General features: G+C 42.0%; 1 protein-coding gene across 2 annotated transcripts in view; it reads right to left on the minus strand.

The window, feature by feature from the left end:
* Positions 1–4,447: 4,447 nt before the first annotated feature.
* Positions 4,448–26,943, minus strand: part of LOC140476179 (protein kinase C epsilon type-like) — a 224,224-nt gene continuing 201,728 nt past the window's right edge. For both annotated transcript variants that reach the window (XM_072568361.1, XM_072568360.1), the window contains exons 13-14: positions 11,318–11,464; positions 4,448–6,482 (exon numbers count right to left, since the gene is read on the minus strand). In XM_072568361.1, coding sequence (XP_072424462.1) covers positions 6,342–6,482; positions 11,318–11,464 — 288 coding nt within the window. In that variant the 3' untranslated portion in view covers positions 4,448–6,341. The remainder of the gene's footprint in view (positions 6,483–11,317; positions 11,465–26,943) is intronic.

Below are 26,943 nucleotides of genomic sequence, written 5' to 3' on the forward strand. Positions count from 1 at the left end.
TTATGCGAAGGTTGATAGTATGGAAGGTGAGCACCAGGGGCGTTCTGTCCTTGTTACGGTTGGAGGGGTGGGGTCTAAGGGCAGAGGTGCGGGATGTAGACGAGATGCATTGGAGGGCATCTTTAACCACGTGGGAAGGGAAATTGCGGTCTCTAAAGAAGGAGGCCATCTGGTGTGTTCTGTGTTGGAACTGGTCCTCCTGGGAGCAGATGCGGCGGAGGCGGAGGAATTGGGAATAAGGGATGGCATTTTTGCAAGAGGTAGGATGGGAAGAGGTGTATTCAAGGTAGCTGTGGGAGTCGGTGGGTTTGTAAAAAATGTGGATGCTGCCTGAACTGCTGTGCTCTTCCAGCAGGACATTTTTTACAAACCCACCGACTCCCACAGCATTCAAAAAAATGCAGCAATCCTCTAAAACACTGGTTTTAAAACAGTAGTTCCCAATTTCAGTCTGCCACTTTAAAAAGCACAAAAATAAAAAGACCCTTTCTCGCACAAAGATAGGTGCCAAATTCAAAGATTGGACAGAATATTAAAAATCACCAAAGAATGACTAAAAGATTAATATTAAGGGAAACATTAGACTATTAGAGAAAGCTAGCTAGAAATATAATAACAGATAGTGATAGTTTCTATTGATATTTTTAAGAAGTGATCACATGGGAAGGAGACAGATCTGGAAGATAGAATATAAAAACATGGGTAAAGCATATATCTTACTACCACAATAGATAAAGCACAACTAGAGAAGAGGAAAGAAGCATGCAATGAACAACAGAGTCAATGACTATAAATAAGAAATATTTTGAATAATTCGAAGGAAACGTGTCCCCACTAAACACCCCGCAAAGTCCAATCAATCATTTCCTAAAGTGTCCATCAAGGTTCTGTGCATTGAAAAAGGTTTGTCATCCAAAACATACAGATATTTGGTTGTCTAACATTATGTCCCTCTTAAACATAACCCCAACAATCAACCCCTTGTTATGAGCAGGACCAGCACTGATTCGCTGTTTAGGTCCTCATCGCCATCCAGGTGTTAGCACTAATCAGTGAAATTTGGCTCCAAGTAATGATCAATGCATGCAATAGAACAGTCTACATAGAATAGTGGAAGCAAAAGAAAGTTTGATTCATTTAGGAAAAGGTTGAATGTTAAACTGGGAGGAGAATTGGGAAAGGAAAAGAATTTAACTTTCCTTTGGCCAAATAATGTGATGCAATGATGATGTACAACAACAATGAGCTAGTGATGTGGAGAAGTAGCAGGCACCAACATCTCGGGGCAAGTTCCATGGCCATTGATACCATCCAAGGACATTGGCGTCTGACATGTACCAGCCCCATTGTACCCTTCTGGCACATCTCCGATCCATTTGGAGACAATATCAACATTTCAATGCTGCACCAGCAGCGTTCATTGCAATGCTGCTGCCAGGACGCAAAGTGTAAGGCTGAGCATCCATCTCATGGTTTGGACCAAGATGCCTCCCAGGAATCTTCAGTTGCTCTTTTAGTGTTCTCTCACTCTGAGCTTATGTTGATGTGCACACCATCTTTGTTTTACCTTGCCTTGCCTTTTTGTGCTTCCTCCCGCAGCTAGACCAGTTTGCCTTGCCTTTTAGCATGATCACAAAGTCAGGCGGTTTGTCAGGGCTGTCATTTTTCTGCGGTGGCATAGGGCTATGTCCATCTCATCCTGCACCATGTGCCAGCTGTGTGCACATCAAATGCATTGGATGTACTTCAGCAAGTGGCCAAGTCTCAATGTCCAAAGGGAGCAGTTCTCTACTAAGAGACAGACCTGGAATGAGACTAAGGGAAGGATTGAGTGAGATGAGAGTCGCTGGTACATCTGCTAGTGCTAATTCAGGTGGGGAAAGATGGTGAATTCACTTGAGCAAGTGATCAGGAGCTGCTGAGGCCATGTATGACTAGTGGTGTGTGTGAGTGGATTGGATTGGGTTTGGGTTTGGGTTTGGGTTCGGGTTAGAGCGAGTGAGGGAAGCTGTTGCATGCAAAAGTGAGGATGGTGAAGCATGAGCCTTGGAGCAAGATGGGGGCAGTAGCAGAGATAGAGTGTGACCTAGCTGACAGAGGATGGTGACTCCCATCCTGTTGGAGCAGAGAAGGTCATTCACTTTCTTGCTACACTACTACGTGGTCCTCTGGACCATTGAAACCATACAGAGTTGGGTGCCAACCTCAGACAAGGCTGGCAGATCTGGTGTTGTGGCCTCATCTTCTTGTTCTGGGACAGAGAGGTAGCTCACCTCTACACCATTCCACCTACCTGAAATTTCAGCTGCACGTCTGGGAATGGTGCACCAATGTTCACTTCTCAGCTGTGCCCAGGATGAATGTTCACAAATAGGCAGGGCAGCTTCAGACTGGCAGAGTTTGACTGGCTGCAGGAACTCTGGATTCTTCTCAGCAGTGTTGAATATTCCCGCCTACAGCAAGCGGGGGAGTAGTGGGGAAGCTGCGTGATCTGGGGCGTGGTACGTCATTTTGGATGTTAGCTTGAAAAAAAACTCACCAGGGTTTGAAAAGTGAAACAGTCCATGAAACTCAACAAGAAAGACAATCCATTTCTGGTAAGATGCAGACCACAATGTCTCAACTGTAACTGACCTTTCTTTCCAAGTCATCTCAAGAACATGACACTTGTTTATCTGTCAGTTTGCCCTTACCTGTTCAGAACTATAATTCCTGTAAAATATGCAAACAAAACAAATTGTGCAATTATTGTGCTATTGTTGAGTTACTCTCTTTATGTGATATAGATGTTCACCTCTTCGAAAAGCTCTGCAATTATTATTGCAACTCTTTTCTCTATCTTTCAAAATCTAAAACAAATACTGAATTGAACACAATCATTCTGTGTTTGGCAACTCAACTTTGAGATATGGGTACAGTCAATCATTGAATGCGTGATATCAAAAGTTTAATTTATTCTGAAAAAATAAGTCATTATATCTTTGAAACATGTGCATTTTGCTTTATTTCACTAATCTTTCAAAATAACTTTTTTGCTGGAACGTAAGAGGTTGAGCAGTAATGTTATAGAGATTTCTAAAGTCATGATGGGTATAGATAAGGGTATAGTTAGCAACTGTCCTTTCCCTCAGATGGTGAATTTCAAGAAAAGGGGGCATATTTTTAACGTGGAAAGGGAAACACCTTAAAAAGACATGAGGGGTGTTTTTTTTAAAAGAGTGTGGTTCGTGTGCGTAATGAACTGCCAGAGGAAGTGGTAGATGCGGGTACAGTTACAACATTTAAAAGACGTTTAGATAAGTACCAATAACAAATGTTTGGAGGGGTATGGGCCAAGTGCAGGCAGGTGGGATGAATTTAGTTTGGGATTATGGCAGGTATGGACTGGTTGGACCAAAGGGTCTGTTTCCATATTATATGACTCCATAACTCCAGTCTCTTTCATTCAGTTTTCTTTAGTACATTCTTACAAGATTCTTTTCAGTAATGAGCTGTGCATTGATCATCAATCAATGTGTTTTTTTCCCTGTCAATAAGGTTAGTAAATGGAAATTTTTTTCTCCACATCCTTCTTGTGCGAGCTGGAGTCTTTGATATGACTGACCACACCACTCTCTGCAGCACTTCTTCTCTCCATTCTTATTGGATGGAATACCACTTGCCTGGTTTTTTCCTTCTCTCTCTAATCACAGCCACCATATCACTTTTTTAAAAATATTATTCCCCTTGTGATGTGGGCATCACTGGCTGCTGCTCATCCCTACTTTCCCCTGAGCTAGCTCTTATAGAGTCATAAAGAAATGAAACAGACCCTTCAATACAACTTGTCCATGCTGACCAATTCTCCCAAAATAAACTAGTCCTACTTGCCTGCGGTTGACCCACATCTCTGTAAACCTTTCCTGTCCATGTACCTATTCAAATGTCTTTTAAATGTTGTAACTGTACCCGCATCTATCACTTCCTCTGGCAGTTCATTCCACTTATGAACCACACTCTATGTGAAAAAATTGTCCCTCAGATCTCTTTTAAATCTTTCTCCTCTCACCCTAGTGGGTGGCACGGTGGCACAGTGGTGCCTCACAGTGCCAGAGACCCGGGTTCAATTCCCGCCTCAAGTGACTGTCTGTGTGGAGTTTGCACATTCTCCCCGTGTCTGCATGGGTTTGCTCTGGTTTCCTCCCACAGTCCAAAAATATGCAGGTTAGGTGAATTGGCCATGCTAAATTGCCTGTAGTGTTAGGTGGATTAGTCAAGGGTAAGTATAGGGGAATGGGTCTGGGTGGGTTGGTGTGGACTTGTTGGGGTGAAGGGCCTGTTTCCACACTGTGAGTAATCTAATCTCATCCCCAAAGAGAGTACATACAATGTTAAAAATGATTTGTTTCATGGGTGGCATGGTGGCACAATGGTTAGCACTGCTACCTCACAGTGCCAGAGACTTTGCAACATCTCCTGAATGCACATAGTTTGCCATGTATGCTGATGTCATGAAGCTCAAACTCACCATCACTTCTCTCAATTCCCCCACTGTTGTTAACTTATCCAATTGCTTATTTGACATCCACTATGGGATGATCAGACATTTCTTCCAGTCAATTATGAAGCAGAATGAAGGCATTGTTTTCCCTCTTTGCTTCAAACTCTGCTCTCTAGCTACCAACAACATGCATCTCCCTGGCAACTGTGTGAGAGGCAACTAGATAATTTATCATCTTTGGGGCAAATTTGAACCTTGCCATCGCTAAGATCACCAATTTGTATCTGAATAACATCGCACAACTATGCCCACATCAGCTTATCTGCTGCTGAAATGTTCACATTCTGGCTACAAACCTCTGGGATATCCTACATGTGGCCTTTGTGCACCCTGATTTATTTTCACCACCACTGCGAGTTAGCCTTCAGTGGTTGAGGCCTTATCTTCTGGAATATCCTCTTTAACCCTGTACCTCATTTTTCCTTTGAGAAGTTTCCCAAAACATACCTCCATATTTTATTTTATATTGCTCCTTTGAAGTTCCTTGGGATGTTTGATTAAACTAAAGGTGCAATAAAAATATAGACTGTTATCGCCATTATTGTTGGCTTTTTAATCTGCCTTCCCATTGAAATTGAAAAGTGTTCAATTATTATGATTGAGGAAAATAGCTTTTATTCCAATTGTCTCCCTTGGATAACTTTACACATGGCAACAGCTTTTCAGTCAAGAATGTAGTCATCGTAAAGAGTGCAAGTGCTGTTTACACACTGGAGCTGTGCTATAAGCAATATGTCTTGGTCATGGGCAATCTACACAAAATAATTAAAAAAGAATGTATCTAATATATTGGGAAAAGCTGGTCAATTGTGAGTGAGAGACACAAACAATTGACTGAAGGGAAACTTACTCACTTTGGTTCCACTGAATTCAGGCTAACTTTAAGCACAAAGCTGCATTTTTAAAAAGTCTGGTCAACTTTAATTAGACACAATACTGTACAATTGAACAGGACAACAGTAATATGCCATTGATGATGCTGGATAATCAAGCAGAGGCAGAAACTCTCCCTCTACCTATCCCCATGCATGAGTTTACAACACTCTACACATCAGTTTATCATTGCTCATGCCATCACATCTCCTGTATTGTGCACTTCCAAAAAAACAAGGCAATTATAATCTTAGAGGTTATCTTAATACAAAATAAGCATTTTTGTAACATTTATTTTCCAACTGCTATAACTTACAAGCACAAGAAAGGTTCCACTTTCCATTCCGTATCTATGTGTCTCCATAACGCACCCAAATTTTAAAATGGCTACTTCAAGCAGACAACAAAGTACATGGTATAATGACATGCAAGCTATTCTATCCCACATTAACAAATACATGGGTCCCTGAAAACAGATTGCCACTGAAAAGAGTCAATTACCATTTATGAAAGTGTAGAATTGCTTTCTTGTAACAAATTTAAGTTTTTACTTATCAGTACGCAGCTCATTAAATATCTAAATGGCTGAGTTTAAAAAACATGCACAATTCAATAATTATTCACTGCAACAATACTTATTTGTAAACGATGGATAAAAATGTGTTCTGGCATTCAGAATGATGGAAAGATAATGGACAACAACACAAAGCCACTTACTGTCACAAAGTTACACAACACCAAAATTCAATATAAATAGCATGCCAGTTCTCTTTCAGCAACTGTAAATGATGATTATGCCTGAATAAACTTCTCTGTCCTCACATTGGAGTAACTGTTCAACTTGCTTGTGGTGAAGTCTGTTGTGCCAGGACTTGTCAGAGTTCTGAAATTGTCTTCTCACCAATAGATTGAGATTCATATTTCAAACTCACACTTCTTCAGCAACAAATGAGAATCCCTTAAATTCATCCTGATTGATCATCCGGATCAGGGATTCATCAATCGGTGTCAGTACAGGCTTTTCTGTGGTGAAGTCTCGATCAAAGTTATTTACATCCCTGTTTGTTTTCTGACAGAAAAGAGAAACAAGATACATTGTTGTCAGCTGAGCATACCTATCGTTAACCAAGCAAAACATTCAACTTTAAGCTTCACTCTTCTCTGGCTGTACGTTCAACAAATGTTTTGCTTGCGATTGAGAGTTGAATTTTCATTCACAGAGCTGAGAAAATTCCAAGAACTGGTTAATTCTAATCTCTGAATTTTTATTTACACAATGAGACTTTCTTAAAAGTTATTTGATGTGAGAGAGCTTACACTCTCCATTTCATATCTATGTTTCTCCATGTTACAATGAAGCTTTAAACTGACAATATCAAGCTGTCAACTCAACTGGAGAGTTCTTAACAGGAATTGCACCCACTGCTGCAGAAACAGCATGAAGGTAATCGCACAAGTGCTGCTGGATGAAGAGGTGGTTTGTTTCAAAGGCCCACCTTGATGCTTTGGCACTTATTATTTAGCTTTTACAGCTGGAACTAAGACGAAAAACAGACATCTAAGCCCTCACCCCTCACACACCCACGCACTCCCCATGTCAACTCTTGATCCCATCCACTCCTCCATGACTTCATAATCTCCACTGGATTAGTGGTGCTGGAAGAGCACAGCAGTTCAGGCAGCATCCAACGAGCAGCGAAATGCTGCTCGTTGGATGCTGCCTGAACTGCTGTGCTCTTCCAGCACCACTAATCCAGTATTTGATTTTCAGCATCTGCAGTCATTGTTTTTACCTTCATAATCTCCACGCTAACCGATACCTCTGTACCCACCTTCCATTGTCCCTTCTAACCTCCATGTCAACCAATGCCCCTGCTACAATCCCTAATGTCCTCCATGCAAATCTATGCTGCTGTACACACCGTCATGCTCCTCATATTCGCTAAGACAGCACCCCAGTAACCCTCATGCCCTTTATAAAACTAGTCCCAACCTGGTGCCCTTAAAAATAGACATCATTATCATTAAATGTTGAGAAAGAGTGGAAACCCAAGGTCTTAAGACTACTAACTCTCATAGCTGTATAGTTTTGAAACAAAACCGTTTCATCCAGCATTCACCGTGGACAGACCTCAGGAGCCTTGGTGAGACAACATAAAGTAAAGTTTTAAGACATCTATTGATGACTTTGATGTTTTTTTTACAAAAAATTCATTCTCATTGATAACCTACTCAATTCATTTCACTCATGTGATTGATACTTTAAAATTACAGATTTGGGACAATGAATATAAAACATTTATAACCACTTAAGGCTGTTGGTCAAAGTGTGAACTTACAGTCCCGGTCCCCCACCACCGAACTCTGATAATGATAATCTGTACAATCTAACAGGCAGCAATCATCCTAGAATGTTAACCCTCAAGATCATGGCTGCAGACAGCTATCAAAATTGCATTTGTTGATTGTTTTCAACCAAAGTTTAGCTTTCTTTAAAAACATGTAAAGAGCTTATGGATTTAAGTGCTTTGATAACTTGAAACTTGAGCAAATGTGAGGTCTTGCACTTTGGAAAAAAAGAACACAGTCATGGACTATTTTCTAAACAGTGAGAAAATTCATAAAGCCAAAGTACAAAGGGATCTGGGAGTGCTAGTCCAGGATTCTCTAAAGGTTGACTTGCAGGTTGAGTCCATGGTTAAGAAAGCAAATGTAATGTCATTTATCTCAGAAGGTTTGGAATATAAAAGCAGCAATGTGCTTCTGAGACTTTGTAAAGCTCTAGTTAGGCCCCATTTAGTATACTAAGTCCAACTTTGAACCCCACACCTCAGGAAGGACATACTGGCACTGGAGCACGTCCAGCGGAGATTCACACGGATGATCCCTGGAATGGTAGACCTAACATATGATGAACGGCTGACGATCCTGGGATTGTATTCATTACAGTTTAGAAGGTTGAGAGGAGATCTAATAGAAACTTACAAGATAATGCATGGCTTAGAAAGGGTGGATGCTGGGAATTTGTTTCTGTTGTTAGGCAGGGAGACTAGGACCTCTGGGCACAGCCTTAGAATTAGAGGGGGTCAATTTAGAATGGAAATGAGGAGATATTTCTTCAGCCAGAGAATGGTGGGCCGGTGGAATTCATTGCCACAGAGTGCAGTGGAGGCTGGGATGTGAAATGTCTTCACAGCAGAGATTGATATATTCTTAATCTCGCAATGAATTAAGGGCTACGGGGAGAGTGCAGGTGAATGGAGATGAAATGCCGATCAGCCATGATTAAATGGTGGAGTAGACTCGATGGGCAGAATGGTCTTACTCCCACTCCCATGTCTTATGGTTTTATGGACACTTCCACTGCTTTATTAAACTTTCATGCACATTCACATCTAGATTTAATAATTGCAAAGGGCATCTGTCCTTTCTCAAAGGAGTATTGACCTCTCCCATGGAGCTACCTGGAATTCTCCAACTGGGTACTTTCCCAACAACAGATTTTCAGAATGGGGAAATGCCTAAAGCCCATGAATTGCGTTCTGGGCAATACACTTATGAAGACTGCTCGTGTATGAAGGCAGCTGCGTTTTCCTATATGCAGCTATCCTCATGAACTACGAAATGTGTAACCTAAAACCTAGCCCTGTTACCACTCTTTCACCAAAGAAAAATGTGTGCGCAGGACTTTGGGTTACACTATCTGGAATCAGGTTCCTCGCACCATTTTGGATAAGACTTGGAGTCTTCCATCTTCATGAAAATTCAATCCAAACTTGTTGTGTGGCATTGCCCTCAGCAAACTGCCCATATAAGAACATATTAACCTAAACATTTGGTCAATACTATTTTGATGGGAGGTTAATTCATTTGTTTTAAACTAGTTTATGCTAGTTTTAAACAAGCCCAGCAGAAAACCAAAAGGGGAAACCCACAGAATCAATGACATCAAGTAATTATGAGTAATGCAGCAGGAAATCACAGCTTATGATGTACAGTAAAACCCATCATAATGCTTTTTGGAAATGTTCATGATATTATGCCTTACAAAACTGATAAGGTTTGAAATAAACAGAAGTACTTAACCCTGTGAAATTTTAAAAAATAATTATTCGTGGTAACCTGTACCCACGACAGATATTTAATTACTTTCCAGCTCACATGTGAAAAGCCCATTCAACTGATATATATTTGCAGAGTTATTTATCATGAATTATAGTGAATGAAGATAATAGAAATTAAACTGTAAAGGCATGGAAATTTATCATGATACCTTGTTGTACATGTGTCTTCTTTGGGACCTTTACAATATTTCACATCCCTCATACATGAGCCCAAAAGTAATAAAGTAATTCTGGTATCTATATAACCAAAAGAGAAAATGCTTTGACAAAGGGTCAGTTAGACCAAAATGTCAGCTCTTTTCCCTCCTTACAGATGCTGCCAGACCTGCTGAGATTTTCCAGCATTTTCTCTTTTGGTTTCAGATTCCAGCATCCGCAGTAATCTGGTTTATATATACTTGAGTTAATTGCAAACAATTATTCTTCTATTGATGTTTAAACTCAAATGAATAATAAACCTACAATGAAGATACCTCTACTATGTAAAATTGTAAACTATTTTTAAAGATCAGTAGTGCTGCCTCACAGCGCCAGAGACCTGGGTTCAATTCCACCCTCAGGCAACTGACTGTGTGGAGTTTGCACATTCTCCCCGTGTTGCATGGGTTTCCTCCAGGTACTCCGGTTTCCTCCCATAGTCCAAAAATGTGCAGGTTAGGTGAATTGGCCATGCTAAATTGCCCGTAGTGTTAGGTGAAGGGGTAAATGTAGGGGAATGGGTCTGGGTGAGTTGCTCTTCGGAGGGTTGGTGTGGACTTGTTGGGCTAAAGGGCCTGTTTCCACACTGTAAGTAATCTAATCTAATCTAATCTAAACTGATTTCCCAAATGGTGGGTGAGCCCTTTTTTGCCTTGGTTAAATGCAGCTCACAGTGTGAAAATAGTTCACACCTTTGTGCTTTTCTATTCATTCCCTCTTGGAGAAGCAGAGCAATGGCCATGTTGTAATCAATCTACTATGTTTCTGCAATGGAAACCCTGACTCCAATTGAAGTAAATGGGATGATTCTACTGACAAGATGGCAAAAAGAATCATTTCGGGAAGTGTTTATTCCTCCACTGCCAGTAATGGCAGACCTGGAGCAGCAACATAACATGATGTCTGCTGATGATGTGGATGACAGTTGGCTACACAAACTTAATATTTCAGAGCTGGTGGCTTGAGTAAATTTGATTAATGGCTGTACAAACTTTCCCAGGTTTGCAGCTTTGGAATAATGTGCACCGCAGTATAAACTAGACAGATTCCACAGCTCTGGCTGCCAAGTTAAACAGAACTACATCTATCTCAGAAAAATGTGACTGTGAAATGAGTGTCTGAGGCAAAATGATTGGAAATGGGTAGTCTACGATTCACTTACAATCATTATTAGTAATCTGCCTCTACACTGTAGCCAACATTCTAAATGCTCCAGCATTTTAAGAAATCCCTCAAATGTACTTGTGCTGAAAACTGTTGGTAACTAAGTCAGGATTGAATCTTTGTTATTTTAAATGTACTCCAGAAAGGTGTAGCTATTGCCTTAACAGAGAAAATAAACACAGTAAATGCTTTTAAATCTCATTGCCAAAACATAACAGAGACACATTTTATGATCATTTGAGTGCAAAGTACACCGTGTCAGAAGCAGGAAGCATTAATGCATGAATCATTAAAAAAAGCTAAGTGTGAGAACAATATGCTCTTGCCCACGGTTACCCATGACCACCCTTGCAATATTTTGAAGGCACATGTAAGGAATGCAACACAAACTCTTTTACAGCTTGTTAGGAGGACTTACAATTCTGGGTTTGAAAGGTGGCTTCACTCGTCGCTGTTCAAGTGAATCCCAATCAATTCCTTGAAAGAAGGGATGGTTCAGAATGGCCTGCTCTCCACCTTGTGCTGAGACACAGCCCAGCCGTTTGTTTGGATTTTTGATCATGAACTGGTGGAAAAAAAGAGAGAGGAAAGACAATGAGTTGTCTTCAATTATACAGCCCGGAACAACCAGAGCTTGGGAAGTAGTTGCACATCTTAGTATCATTTTCTGCCAACATTTTCTCCTCTGCTTCTCTGAAAGCAGCAATTTGTACCAAGAGCACATTATTAACTGTCAGCCAACCACCAAGCACTTTACGCAAGTGGCTGATTCCTGTTAATATTTTGGTCTTGATTAACTTTTCTTGAATCCTTTCTTAGGTTCACTCTCAGATTTAAACAAAATCAGGAAGGCTCATAGTAATTTGGTAGATCTTCTACTCCTTGTGGTGGTACTCAGACCTGAAGAACAGAATAGTCTCAGGTATTAAGCTTGCTCTTTACGCGGATGAAAATCACACCATACCAGGTTTTAGTCCAACAGGTTTATTTGGAAGTACAAGCATTTAGAGCGCTGCTTCTTCATTTGGTAGCTGTGGGGCAGGATCATAGTTCACAGAATTTACAGTAAAAGATCATAGTGTCATACAACTAATGTGATGTCTTGAACAAACCCACTAACTCAAAATGGTTATGCAATGCTCCAGCACTCACTCGGCCACCTCCCCACTTTTCCTTCACCTACACCAGCATTAACAGCTCTCCCAGCCTGTTTCATTCCTCTTGATCGCTACGTCTCTCTCTCATTTCAGGAGAAAAAAAGCTCACAGTATGGCAGAGAAGGCCTGACATTGGGATCCTCACCCTCTATGAGAAAAGGATCCTGACCATGACAGTCCCAAGCACCCAACTGATTGTGCCCAAGGCCCCAGGCTGTATCGGAGGCTCCCCTGGATTTATTGTGACAGCAGCCACTGACAAGAGCAAACACAGAAATTACTGGAGAAACTAGGGAGGTCTGTGGTTGGAAAGCAGAGTTCATGTTTCAGAGCCGGTGACCCTTCTTCCAAACTTCTGACCTTCCGCGCTCTGATGCTGAACGTGTTCTTTATATATTTTATCTCCATGATGTACAACGTTCCTCAGAAAACTACGGTCACTACATCCTGAGATCCAGCTCAGGATCCTGTGTCACCATATGCATGCTCGCAACCTCTCTCTCCATCAGCACTACCTCAGAGCTACCCTGCCACCCAGTTCCACTTCATCCTCTGGCTCATTCAACATTCTAACCTTTTCTTTTCCTTTTAGGCATTAAGGAACACAAGGTGCAACAACTCAAGAGAAACCTATGCTCCTCAGGAATCTTCCACCTGTCCCCTTCCCTCTGACTTCATCCTTTCTTCTAACCCAACTCCTGTTATGTATTTACTAACCCAACTGACCTCCTGCTCTCTGATACGGAATTTATTCTTCTTAACATATTTCATTGACTTTGCTTTCTCTCCACAGATCCTGCCAGACCTGCGGAGATTGTTTTGCAATTTCTGGTTTTGGTTTTGATTCTCAGCATCTGCAGTTCTTTGTTTCTTTGTCCCCTGACAGATGGCTGTCTCCCTTGACTTGACTTAGCCATTCCATAGAAATACATGCAGTGTGTTTGCCACGTACACAGCAGGCACATGGTGCAGGCGTGGGATTAACATAGTCCAGTGATATACACCCCTGACATAGTCCAGTGATATACAGCAAGATGTCCAACACCTTGACTGATCGCGGCTGACTACCAAGTTAAGCTGCCTGGCTTTGTGGCTGTAATAAAAGGTAACGCCAGACAGAAATATGTAAGTCTTTAAGCTTTGGCTGAGAGACCAAAGTGTGAAAAGATGAGAGAAGACAATGCAGGACCAGACATCGATGTAATGATCATCTATGTAGGTGCAAAGCGAGTGAACATTAAGTGAACAGTGCACTCTGATTGAAGCCATGAGGTTGCTGCTTGTTCATGTGTCTACAATGTCCTGGCAGCAACATTGCAAAGAAGAGCAGAGTGCATCGTATGTGGAGCAGAGATGTGCCCTGTGGCTTCAGGAAGGAAAGCAGCTGGAGATGGCAATAGCCTAGTGGCATTATCACAAGACTGTCAATCCAGAGACCCAAGTTCAAATCCCTCCATGGCAGATGGTGGAATTTGAACTTGATAAAAATCTGGAGACTACTGATAACCATGAATCTATTGTCAATTTTTCAGTAAAAACCTATCTTGTTCACTAATTCCTTTTAAGGAAGGAAACTGCCATCTTACCTGGTCTGGCCTGCATGTGACTCCAGATGCACCAGCAATGCTGGTGAAAGTGAGGACTGCAGATGCTGGAGATTAGAGTTGAGAGTGTGGTTGGAAAGCAGAGTTCATGTTTCAGGACTGGTGACCATTCTTCCGAACATCTGACCTTCTGTGCTCTGACGCTGAACGTATTCTTTTATATATTTTATCTCCATGATGTACAATGCTCCTCAGACAGCTAGTGTCTCTGCATCCTGAGATCCACACTCAGTGCCCTGTGTCACCATATGCATGCTGTCCACCTCTCTCTAGGTAATAGTGATTGGTCAGAAAGAAGATGGACATCTCTCTTACCACCTATCTGATCCACCCTGTCCATCTTCCTTCCCAACTATCCGTTCCACCCTCCTCTCTGACCTATCACTATTACCACCACACCCATCAACCTAACGCACTCTGAGCTACCTTACCCCCAGCCCCACCCCCCGCCATTTATCTCATCAGCCCCTCGGCTCACAGCCTCATTCCTGATGAATGGCTTTTGCCTGAATCGTCGATTCTCCTGCTCCTCGGATGCTGCCTGACCTGCTGTACTTTTCCAGCACTACACTCTCAACTCTGCACAGCAATGTTATTAACTCCTAACTGCCCTCTGGGTTGGGCCAGAAATGTTGGCCTAGCCAACAATGCCATCATCCTATACATGAATTTTTAAAAAGTATATCCAATGCCAATCTCCAGGGACGGAAGACGTAATTGATCACTGTACATGGTCATGTCCTGAGATACTGGTTAATGATGTGCAAGACTGGAAGAGGAAGCAGCGAGCTGGTGTCTCACCAGGTACTCAGGTCCACCAAGTTGGAAGAAGAGACATTTTCCCCTCGACAAAGAGAATTGCTTCATAGCCTATTCTGTGCGAGTTATCCAGCTTGCTCACTAATGCTGATGTCATTCACGGCCTGAGAAGAGTCTGCCTATTATTCAATTTCCCCATCCTTTATTTTGTGAGGGAAATAGATATTAATAAATAGATAGTTATAAATGGTAGCTTTATCTTGAAGTGATGGGCATTCTCTCTTTACTGCTACATATGGACATGCTGTACTTCATTGGTGACGTCTAGTTTAGTTTAGCAATGGAAAGGGATAGGTATGTGCCACAGGGCAAGAGCTATAGATAGGGGAAGGGCAATTATAATGGTCATAGGAGGTATAGAATAGGGTAGCAAAATGCAGGGGATGGGGACAATCGAGATTTGGAGCTGGTTTAAGGAACAGATATTGCATGTCCTTGATAGGTATGTCCCTGTCAGGTAGAGAGGAAGTGATAAGGTAAGGGAACTGTGGTTTACTAAAGAAATTGTGTCTCTTGTTAAGTGGAAGAGGGAGGCTTACATGACATTGAGACAAGATGGTCTAGATGAGACGATGGAGAGTTACAGATTAGCTAGGAAGGATTTAAAGAGAGAGTTAAGAAGAACAAGGAGGGAATATGACCGTTCTTTAGCATGTAGAATAAAAGAGAACCCTAAAGCTTTCTCTAGGTATGTGAGGAATAAAAGGATGACTAGGGTAGGAATAGGGCAAGTCAAGGACAAAAGTGGGAAGTTGTGTGTGGACCCTATGGAGGTTGGTGAGGTACTAAATGAATATTTCTCATCTGTTTTCACTCAGGAAAAGGAGAACATTGTAGAGGAGAAGACTGAGATACGGGCTTTTAGACCAGAAAGGATTGAAGTTAGTAAGCAGGAGGTGTTATCAATTCTAGGTGGTGTGAAAGTAGATATGTCCCCTGGGCCGGATGGGATTTATCCGAGGATTCTCTGGGAAGCTAGGGAGGAGATGGCAGACCTTTGGCCTTGGTCTTTGAGTCGTCATTGTCTACAGGTTTAGTACCAGAGGACTGGAAGATTGCAAATGCTGTGCCCTTGTTCAAAAAGGGCAGTAGAGATGGCCCAGGTAATTATAGATCAGGGAGCCTTACGTCTGTTGCAGGAAAAGTTTTGGACAGGATGATAAGATAGGATATATAGCAACAATTTGATTGGAGATAGTCAACATGGTCTTATCAAGGGCAGGTCGTGTCTCACAAACCTCACTGAGCTTTTTGAGAAGGTGACCAAGCCTGTGGATGACAGTAGGGCAGTTGTGGTGCACATGGACTGATTAGGTTCCACATAGTAGGCTGTTCGAGAAAATGCAGTGGCATGGGATTGAGGGTGATTTAGCAGTTTGGATTAGAAACTGGCTTTCTGAAAGAAGGCATCGAGTGGTGGTTGGTGGAAAATATTCAGCCTAGAGTCCGGTTACGTGTGGTGTGCCAAAAGGATCTATTTTGGGACCACTGCTGGTTGTCATTTTTATAAATGACTTAGACGCAGGCATAGGTGATGGGTAGTAAGTTTGCAGATGACACTAAAGTCGGTGGAGTAGTGAACAGTGTGGAAAAATGTTGCAGGTTGCAGGGGAACTTGGATAAACTGCAGAATTGAGCTGAGAGGTGGCAAATGAAGTTCAATGCAGATAAATGTGAGCTGATTCACTTTGGGAAGAATAACAGGAAGGCAGAATACTGGGTCAATGGAAAGATTCTTGGCAGTGTGGATGTGCAGAGGGATCTTGGAGTCCATGTACATAGATCTCTGAAAGTTGCCACTCAGAGCTGGATAGTGCTGTTAAGAAAGCATAAGGCCTGTTAGGTTTTATTGGTAGAGGGATTGAGTTCCGGAGCTGTGATGTCATGCTGCAACTGTACAAAATGCTAGTGTGGCCTCACTTGGAATATTGTGTACAGTTCTGGTCACCCCATTACAGGAAGGATGTGGAAGCATTGGAAAAGGTGCAGAGGAGTTTTACCAGGATGTTGCCTGGCCTGGAGGTATAGTCTTATGAGGAAAGGCTGAGGGACTTGGGTTTGTTCTCATTGGAGAGAAGAAGTATAAGAGGGGATTTAATAGAGACATAAAAGATGATTAGAGGATTAGATAGGGTGGACAGTGAGTGTCTTTTTCCTAGGATGATGATATTGGCTTGTACGAGGGAGCAGAGCTGCAAATTGAGGGGTGATAGATTTAAGACAGATTTCAGAGGCAGGTCCTTACTCAGAGTGGTAAGGGCATGGAATGCCCTGCCTGCCAATGTAGTAGTTAACTCAGCCACATTAGGGGCATTTTAACAGTCCTTGGATATTCAGATACTTTCATTATCATCTGAAGAACTTTGGTCGGCATATTTGTCAAACTACCAAGCTGCTCTAATGACAATAGACCCACCCACATGCAAAAAGTACCTATTCTAGCCTGTTTGTCCCTGAAAATAAGGTTATTCTTGATGTTTACTGTGAAAACAAGTGTGTTCAATATTCACTTGTCCTCCTCCACAGTGACACTTTTATCATTCGGATGCATGAAGATGCATTAACAACTGATAAGAGGATCTCATGGTAAATAAGCATTGATAGCTATCAACATCATGTTAGATCATTCCAAAAATTGAACCAATTCCTACTGTTCTGGAGACAGATTGTTAGAACTGATCAGATTCCGATTGCAATGATCAGAATAGACCATTATAACTTAAGAGAGGAGAAAAAGCATTTGGAGAGTAATAAATCTCTAAGTCTCTGGTAAATTAGATCTCTGAAGGTCACCAGCTCTAGATTCGAGAGGGATGTGGTTGGTCAGATGAATGAACTGCTTCAGTTAACAGCATTCTTTTAATAAGAAACACTGGTTGGCCAGCAGAAAGGTAACAGACAATAGACAATAGGTGCAGGAGTAGGCCATTCAGCCCTTCAAGCCTGCACCGCCATTCAATATGATCATGGCTGATCATTCCTAATCAGTATCCTCTTCCTGCCTTATCTCCATAACCCTTGATTTCACTATCTTTGAGAGCTCTATCCAACTCTTTCTTAAATGAATCCAGAGATTGGGCCTCCACTGCCCTCTGGGGCAGAGCATTCCACACAGCCACCACTCTCTGGGTGAAGAAGTTTCTCCTCATCTCTGTCCTAAATGGTCTACCCTGTATTTTTAAGCTGTGTCCTCTGGTTCAGCACTCACCCATCAGCAGAAACATGTTTCCTCCTGCCAGAGTGTCCAATCCTTTCATAACCTTATATGTCTCAATCAGATCCCCTCTCAGTCTTCTAAACTCAAGGGTATACAAGCCCAGTCACTTCAGTCTTTCAGTGAAAGGTAATCCCGCCATTCCAGGAATTGACCTCGTGAACCTACACTGCACTCCCTCAATAGCCAGAATGTCTTTCCTCAAATTTGGAGACCAGAACTGCACACAGTACTCCAGGTGTGGTCTCACCAGGGCCCTGTACAGCTGCAGAAGCACCTCTTTGCTTCTATACTCAATTCCTCTTGTTATGAAGGCCAGCATGCTATTAGCCTTCTTCACTACCTGCTTTACCTGCATGCTTGCCTTCATTGGCTGGTGTACAAGAACACCCAGATCTCTCTGTACTGCCCCTTTACCTAAATTGATTCCATTGAGGTAGTAATCTGCCTTCCTGTTCTTGCCCCCAAAGTGGATAACCATACATTTATCCACATTAAACTGCATCTGCCATGCATCTGCCCACTCACCTAACTTGTCCAGGTCATCCTGTAATCTCCTAACATCCTTATCACATTTCACCCTGCCACCCAGCTTTGTATCATCAGCAAATTTGCTAATGTTATTGCTGATACCATCTTCTATATCATTAACATATATTGTAAAAAGCTGCAGTCCCAGCACGGATCCCTGCGGTACCCCACTGGTCACTGCCTGCCATTCCAAAATGGAGCTGTTTATCACTACCCTTTGTTTCCTATCAGCCAACCAATTTTCAATCCAATCTAGTACTTTGCCCCCAATACCATGCGCCCTAATTTTACTCACTAACCTCCTGTGTGGGACTTTATCAAAAGCTTTCTGAAAGTCCAGGTACACTACATCTACTGGATCTCCCTCGTCCATCTTCAGAGTTACATCCTTAAAAAATTCAAGAAGATTAGTCAAGCATGATTTCCCCTTCATAAATCCATGCTGACTATGACCTATGCTGTTACTACTATCCAGATGTGCCGTAATTTCATCCTTTATAATAGTCTCCAGCATCTTTCCCACCACTGAGGTCAGACTAACTGGTCCATAATTTCCTGCTTTCTCTCTCCCACCTTTCTTAAAAAGTGGTATAACATTAGCCACCCTCCAATCCTCAGGAACCGACCCCGAATCTATCGAACTCTGGAAAATTATCACCAACGCATCCACGTTTTCCCGAGCCACCTCCTTCAGTACCCTGGGATGCAGACCATCAGGCCCTGGAGACTTATGAACCTTCAGACCTAACAGTCTCTCCAACACCAAATCCCGGCAAATATAAATTCCCTTAAGTTCAGGTCCTTCAGCCACTGTTACCTCAGGGAGATTGCTTGTGTCTTCCCCAGTGAACACAGATTTGAAGTACCCATTTAATTCTTCTGCCATTTCTTTGTTCCCCGTAATATATTCCCCTGCTTCTGTCTTCAAGGGCCCAATTTTAGTCCTAACCATTTTTTTGCCTTGCACATACCTAAAAAAGCTTTTACTATCCTCCTTTATATTATTGGCTAGTTTACCTTCGTACCTCATTTTTCCTCTGCGTATTTCCTTCTTAGTAATCCTCTGTTGCTCTTTAAAAGCTTCCCTGTCCTCAGTTTTCCCACTTACCTTTGCTATGTTATACTTTTTCTCTTTTAACTTTATATGTTTCTTAACTTCCCTTGTCAGCCACGGCCACCCCTACCTCCTCCTAGGATCTTTCGTCCTTTTTAGAATGAACTGATCCTGCAACTTCTGCATTATAGAAGTCATCCCTGCTAAGGTATTGCACCATTGAACTTTGGCCAGCTCCTCCCTCATAGCTCCATAGTTCCCTTTATTCAACAGAAATATTGTCACTTCCGATTGTACCTTCTCCCCCTCAAATTGCAGATTGAAGCTTAATGTATTATGGTCACTACTTCCCAATGGCTCCGTCACTTCGAGGTCTCTGACCAATTCTGGTTCGTTACACAATACCAGATCCAGAATTGCCTTCTCCCTGGTCGGCTCCAGCACCAGCTGCTCTAAGAATCCATCTCGGAGGCACTCCACAAAGTCTCTTTCTTGAGGTCCCATACCATCCTGATTCTCCCAGTCTACTTGCATGTTGAAATCCCCCATAACAACTGTAGTAACATCTTTGCAACAGGACAATTTCAGCTCCTGATTCAACTTACATCCAACACCCAGACTACTGTTTGGGGGCCTGTAGATGACTCCCAAGAGGGTCTTTTTACTCTTAGTATTTCGCAGCTCTATCCACACTGACTCTACATCCCCTGACTCTAGATCCCCCCGCGCAAGGGACTGAATATCCTTCCTTACCAACAAGGCCACCCCATCCCCTCTGCCCGTCAGTCTGTCCTTACGATAGCACGTGTAGCCTTGAATAGTCATTTCCCAGGCCCTGTTCACTTGAAGCTGCAGCATGACATACTGCAGCATGACATCATTAATAAAAGCCTGCATGTCTTTGTGATGTTTTGACAATTACTCTGAAGAGCTCGAGGCTTGACCTGGTCAGAGGGTGCAGTTCTTTCAGTGCATGACAGTATATTTCTTGGAAGCCAGTTCATTTCGCTTCATGTCCCTGCAGCCAGTCTTCACCACAATCTGACAGCAGCATTCAAAGTGCCACCTTTCACCCTTGTTGCGTTGCAAGGCCACAGGCCACGGCACCAGCAAGGAGATGGCTTATCCTTGATCACGTGCCCTTCCACAGGTAAGCAGGATGAAAACCAAGATCCAGGCGGAAGGAAACAAGAGTCCAAACAATATCTGTGGCACAGAGGTTGAATAGCCTCCTTCTGTGGTTAGTGTCAAGATTAGAGTGGTGCTGGAAAAGTACAGCAGGTCAGGCAGCATCCAAGGAGCAGGAAAATCGACATTTCGGGCAAAAACCCTTCATCAGGAATGTATCTAACTTGTTAATGTGGCATTCTCATCAGGTCCTTATGACAGAAGCCAGTTCTCACTGCAGATTAACCCTACATTTAATTCTTGTGGTCTTTGCCAATCTAACTCAACTTTTTAGCTCGCATCTCCAGAATTAATAGCATAAAGCAACTACAAAATTGTTTAGAAATTGCACATATGGGAAAGATAAGTAGCAGGATAACAAATGTAAGTTGTGTCGGTGGTAATGCATAAAAAGACCAACTGTGCTTCCTGGATAAGCCCTGGGAAAGGATAATTTATTGTATCTATATATGGATGCAAGGAGCAGCCCTCAGATAATTCAAATTTCATCTTTCTTTGTGCGTCAATTCAATGATCCTAAGCACTCAAATAGCAAATGAATGTGCAAAACCACAATTGCAGAAGCAGTTGGAAAATGTTACAGCATGACTAGTATATATGCCACAGCAGAGCTGTTAACTCCTACCAATTAGAACAGTGCTATCGCATAATCTAGTTTAAAAAGGGAAATGGCTAAGGCCACTTTATTGCATTTGAGGTGAATTTCTGTTTGAGACACTGTCACTGTGTACAAAAATACAAACTCCACATGGCACAGCAATTGGACAGGGCGGGCATGTAATGTACATGAATATCAGAAATGTGGTTGGACCTTGAACAATGTAGGAAACAGACCATTGCAAACTGCAACGATAGCTGGAAACTACACTGTGATGTGACAACAAATCTAAAAACAACAGCTATTTCTTTATTACAAGATTAAGCTCAATGTCCAAAGTGAATGCCCAAAGAAGGAGCAGCGCTCCGAAAGCTAGTGCTTCCAATTAAACCTGCTGGACTATAACCTGGTGTTGTGTGATTTTTAACTTTGTACACCCCAGTCCAATACCGGCATCTCCAAACCAAAGTGAATCTAAGTATGACTAACAAGCAAAAATCTGTTGGAAAGTTTTATTTCACCTATTTTTGTGAAACTCTATTGACTAAAAACTCTTATTGCAAACAGGGAATGGTACTGTCACGTCAAGTGTAAACTGCACTTAATTCTTCCCTTGTGTGTAAAAACATTTGTTGTAAGATGGAAATCAATCAATGGGCATAATTAATAACATTTACAGAAGGCATTCTGGAAGCTCTCCTGTGGAGGCTTTTAAAGGTGCTTAGTAATTCATTTGTAACAAAGGTAAAGATACTGCATGGAGGTGGTGGACCTGGATTAAACCCGCTGTCTCGACTTAGTTATCTGATCTTAGGTGTGACAACTGTCAGGGTGCAACAAATTACCCAAGAAGGGAAAGTGATCATCAGAATTCCAGTCCTGTTTGTTATTTAGTGACTGAAACATGAACATTGGGTGAAAAGAGGATTGAGTCCAGAGTGATACGCTTCAAGGAAGTACAGTTTCAGTGCACCAGTGAAGAGGGCGTGAGGCAGTGACATGATACTGAATTAGTCAGTCAAATAAATTAGGGACTTTAGGTTGTTTGACTAAATTTTTCCAAATTCATGATAGCCTGAAGAAGAGTGAGGTTACAGAGAGAATAGTTAAAGAAAACATTGGTCCTACAGACGGTAGGTTTGGGGAACTCACAATGAAAAATAAGGAGTTGGCAGATAAACTGAATAGATATTTTGCATAGATCTTCACTGTAGAAGATTTAAATAAAATCCCAGAAGTAGAAATTATTCAGGCAAAGGAATGAAGGGAGGAACTAAAGAAAATTACAATGGCCAGAGAAATGGTACAGAGCAAATTGTTGGAGCTAGATTAGATTCCCTACAGTGTGGAAACGGGCCCTTTGGCCCAAAAAGTCCACACCAACCCTCTGAACAGTAACCCACCCAGAGCCATTTCCGTCTGACTAATGCACCTAACATTATGGGCAATTTAGCATGGCCAATTCATCTGACATGCACATCTTTGGACTGTGGGAGGAAAACCACACAGATACTGGAGTAATGTGCAAACTCCACACAGACAGTTACCCGAGGTGGGAGTTGAACCCAGGTTGCTGGTACTGTGAGGTAGCAGGTGCTAACCACTGAAGCACCATGCCACCCCAGCTTTATGCTGTGAAGACTCTGGATCCTAATGGAAAGATGAACTTGAAAGAGTTCAGAAAAGATTTACAAGGATGTTGCCAGGGTTGGAGGATTTGAGCTATAGGGAGAGGTTGAACAGGCTGGGGTTGCTTTCCCTGGAGTGTTGGAGGCTGAGGGGTGACCTTATAGAGGTTTTCAAAATTATGAGGGGCATGGAGAGGATAAATAGACAAAGTCTTTTCCCTGGGGTCTGGGAGTCCAGAACTAGAGGGCATAGAGGGTGAGAGGTGAAAGATATAAAAGAGACCTAAGGGGCAACTTTTTCATGCAGAGTGTGGTACGTATATGGAATGAGCTGCCAGAGGATGTGGTGGAGGCTGGTACAATTGCAACATTTAAGAGGCATTTGGATGGGTATATGAATAGGAAGGGTTTGGAGGGATATGGGCCGGCTGCTGGCAGGTGGGACTAGATTGGGTTGGGATATCTGGTCAGCATGGACAGGTTGGACCAAAGGGTCTGTTTCCATGCTGTACATCTCTATAACTCTATGACTCTATGACAATGGGAAGAGGCTAGTGACATAGTTGTTACATTCATTCGAATTTTCCAAAATTCCCTACATTTGGGGAAGCTTCTATTAAATTGGGGGATAGAAAATGTAACTCTTTTATTCAAAAAGGGAGAGAAACACAAATCATTTTCTTGGCATTCTTTGAAGTAGTAACATGTGGTGCGAATAAAGGGGATTTAGATTTCTGGGAGACACTTGGTAAATTGCCATGTTAAAGCTTACTGCAGAAAATAAAAGCTCATGATTCATCGGGTATCATATTGACTTAGATCGAAGATTAGGTGGCTAACAGGAAACCAAGAGTAGGCATAAATGAATCTTCTTCTGTTTGACAAAGATGTACGAGTGGTGTGCCACAGGGATCAGTACTGAGGCTCAAATTCAACAGCTTATATAATAAATACCTTGGACCAAGGTACAGTCGTTGCTAATACAAAGGTACGCTTGAACGTAAGTTGTGACAAGGATAACAGAGGCTACAACATGATTCAAGGATGCATTAAATGAGTATGCAAAGAGATGGCATATTAACTAAATGAGATTGCAGAGAGTTCTTAGATGCAGAGGAATCTGGAGGCCCTAGTACATTATTCGCAAAAGACTAGTAAGCAGGTACAGCAATTAATTAGAAAAGCTAATAAAATGTTATCATTTATAGTGATGAAAATTGAATACAACAGTTGGGCAGTATTGTGTCAGATACAGAGTGCCATTGAGACCACATCTAGAGTACCACTTACAGTGTTAGTTTCCTTATTTGGGGAATGATGTAAATACATTGGAAGCTATTTGGGTAAAGTTTACAGACCTAATACCTGAGTTGTTATACGAAGAAAGGTTGCAGAGGCTGAACTGGTATCTGCTAGAGTTTGGACTAAGAGATGATGTAATAGAGAAGTATAAGATCCAAAAGGGCTTGATTGCTTGGATGTGGAAAGGATGTTTTCACTTGGGGGAGAATCTAGAAATAAGGGTCACCATTTAAAAATAAAGGGTCACTCAGTCAAGACAGATTTGGGGAATAACATTTTCTCACTAAGTTGTAAGACTTTGGAACTTTCTTCCTTAAAAGTCAATTTCCTTGAATATTTTTGATAAGAAAAGGAGTGAAAAGTTAACAGGAATAGGTAGGAATGTGGGAGGAGGTGGCGATGATGAGGTTACAAGCAGATCAGCCATGATCTTATTAAAAGGTGGCACAGGCTTGGAGGATGCAATGGCCTCCTAGTCCTAACTTGACTGTTTAGATGTTGACTTCATTCTCATTAATCTATCTGTTGCAGATGAATCTGTATTAGCAAGAGTGACTACCACACAATACTTGTGGAGAAAAAGTCCTGTCTTTGAATTGTGGATTCTCTCCATCGTGGAGCACCATGCTGAATGTAATAGATTTCAAAGAGAATGAGAAACTCAAGTCTGTGTAACCATGTGACACTGTGGGCCATTAGCAGCAAACATTTGTTTTCAATCCTTGGCCCAGCATGTCCCTCACTTAACCATTATTATCAAGCCAGGGGATCAATCCTATTTCTATGGCGAGTGCAGGAGGGCATGTCAGGAGCAGCACCAGGCATACCTAAAAACAGAGGTGTCAACCTGGTGAAGCACCAAACCAGATTACTTGTATGTCAAACAGTGGAAGCCGCATGCAACAGGCAGAACTAAGTGAATTCATCCCAACGTCTCAGATCTAAGCTCTGCAGTGCTAAAATTGTCAGTCATCAGTGGTGATGGACAATTCAACAACTCAGTAAAGGAGGGGGATCCACAAATATCACCAATCCCAATAATGGGAGAGCCCAGCACATCAGTGCAAAAGGTAAGGCACTTGCAATAGTCTTCAGTCAGAAGTACTGAGTGGATGATTCATCTTGGCCTCAGTGAGAGATCCCTAGTATCACAATTACCAGCTTCTAATCAATCCAGTTTACTCTAACTAATAGGCTGAAAGCACTGGATACTGCAAAGGCAATGTGCCTTGACAACAACACTACCGAAGACTTGTGCTCCAGAACTAGCTGCCCTCGTGAAGCTTTTCCATTACAACTACAACATTGGCATTTACCTGACAATGTGGAAAATTGCTCAGATATGTCTTCTACACAAAAGCAGAACAAATTTAATCCAACTAATTACTGCCCCAGTCTATTCTGGATCACCTGCAAATTTATCACAGAAGTAGAGAATGGCTATCGCAAAGGGGGAGGCCATTTGCCCTCACTCTTTATCTAGTGTCAATCTTCTGTCTTTTCCCCACATCCCTGCATACCATTACTATTCAAAACAAAAGATCCTCTTGATTGCCTCAACTAAATCTGACTCCATCACATTTCCAGGTATTGCATTCCATACCCGAAACATTCATCATTTGAAAAAGATTTTTCTCATATCAGCCTAGCTTTGTTTGCACATCACTTTAAGCCTACATTCTCTTGTTCTTGCTTCTTTTACAAGTGGTAATGAGTGGTTACAAGTGGTTTCCCACACATGATACTGATATCAAGCAGATCTCCTCTCAGTTTTCTTCTCTTCAGGGAGAACAGTTCAACTTCTTCAATCTATCCTCTTGGCTGAAGTTTCTCAGACCTGAAACCATTTGAGAAAGTCACTTTTGCATTCGCTCCAATGCATTCATGTCTGTCCTACAACGTGACATCCACAACTGCATGCAATACTCCAGCTGTGATCTAACAAGTGTCTTGTATTAGTTCAGCATCACCTCCTTATTCTTGTACTCTATGCCCCCTTAATAAAGTGGATAACACTGCATGTTTTACTTACTGCTCTGTTCACCTGTCCTGTCACCATCAATGATCTGTGCATATATTCTCTCATATCCTTCTGCTCCTGCACCCCCTTTAAAACGTTACCCCAATTTTATGTTGCTTTTCACTGTTATGACCAAAGTGCATCACCTCACACACTTTTCTGCATTGAACCTTATCTGCCTCCTATCTACCCACATCACCAACCTATCAATGTCCTTTCAGAGTTCCACACTATTCTCTTCACTGTTTATAATTCTTTTAGTGTCATCTGCAAACTGGAAATTTTCTTTTGCATATAAAGATCTAGATCGTTAATACATATCAGGATGCTGTAAGGTGTCATCAACAGTGCAATCAAGACAGAACACAAGCAAATCCGTTTGATATTCAATAACACTACGGTCACTGGGTCCCCCATGATCAACATCCAGAAGGTTACTGAATTAGCTCCACAGAGGCAGGTACCTGTCAGTAAGATGCCATTTATTTACAAATAAACAGTCGTTGACTATAGTACTACCTCATACAGAGTCAGGGACCAGAGAGTCACTGTCTCATTTATTGCACCAATCAGGGAACTCATTCTGTGAGGTACAGCTGGCTGACCTCATTACAATCACTACAGTTACCATTGACCAGGAATTGAACCGGGACCATACAACTGGAGCTATATGAGCAGGTCAGAGGCTGGGGATTCTGCAGAAGGTAATTCACTCCCCGTCTCCCCAGACCATCTACAAAGCTCAAATCAAGGATGTGATGAAATACTTCCCACCTGCCTGGATGAGTGCAGCTGCAACAAAATTCAAGAGGTTTGACAACATCCAGGTTAAGCAGCTTGCTCTGTTGGCACCCCATCCACCACCTTCAATATTCAATCCTTTCATCATATCTGCTCAGTGGCAGCAGTGTTACCATTTGCAAGGTGTG

This window comes from Chiloscyllium punctatum, chromosome 4 (genome assembly GCF_047496795.1).
Source record: "Chiloscyllium punctatum isolate Juve2018m chromosome 4, sChiPun1.3, whole genome shotgun sequence".
Taxonomy (NCBI): Eukaryota; Metazoa; Chordata; class Chondrichthyes; order Orectolobiformes; family Hemiscylliidae; genus Chiloscyllium; species Chiloscyllium punctatum.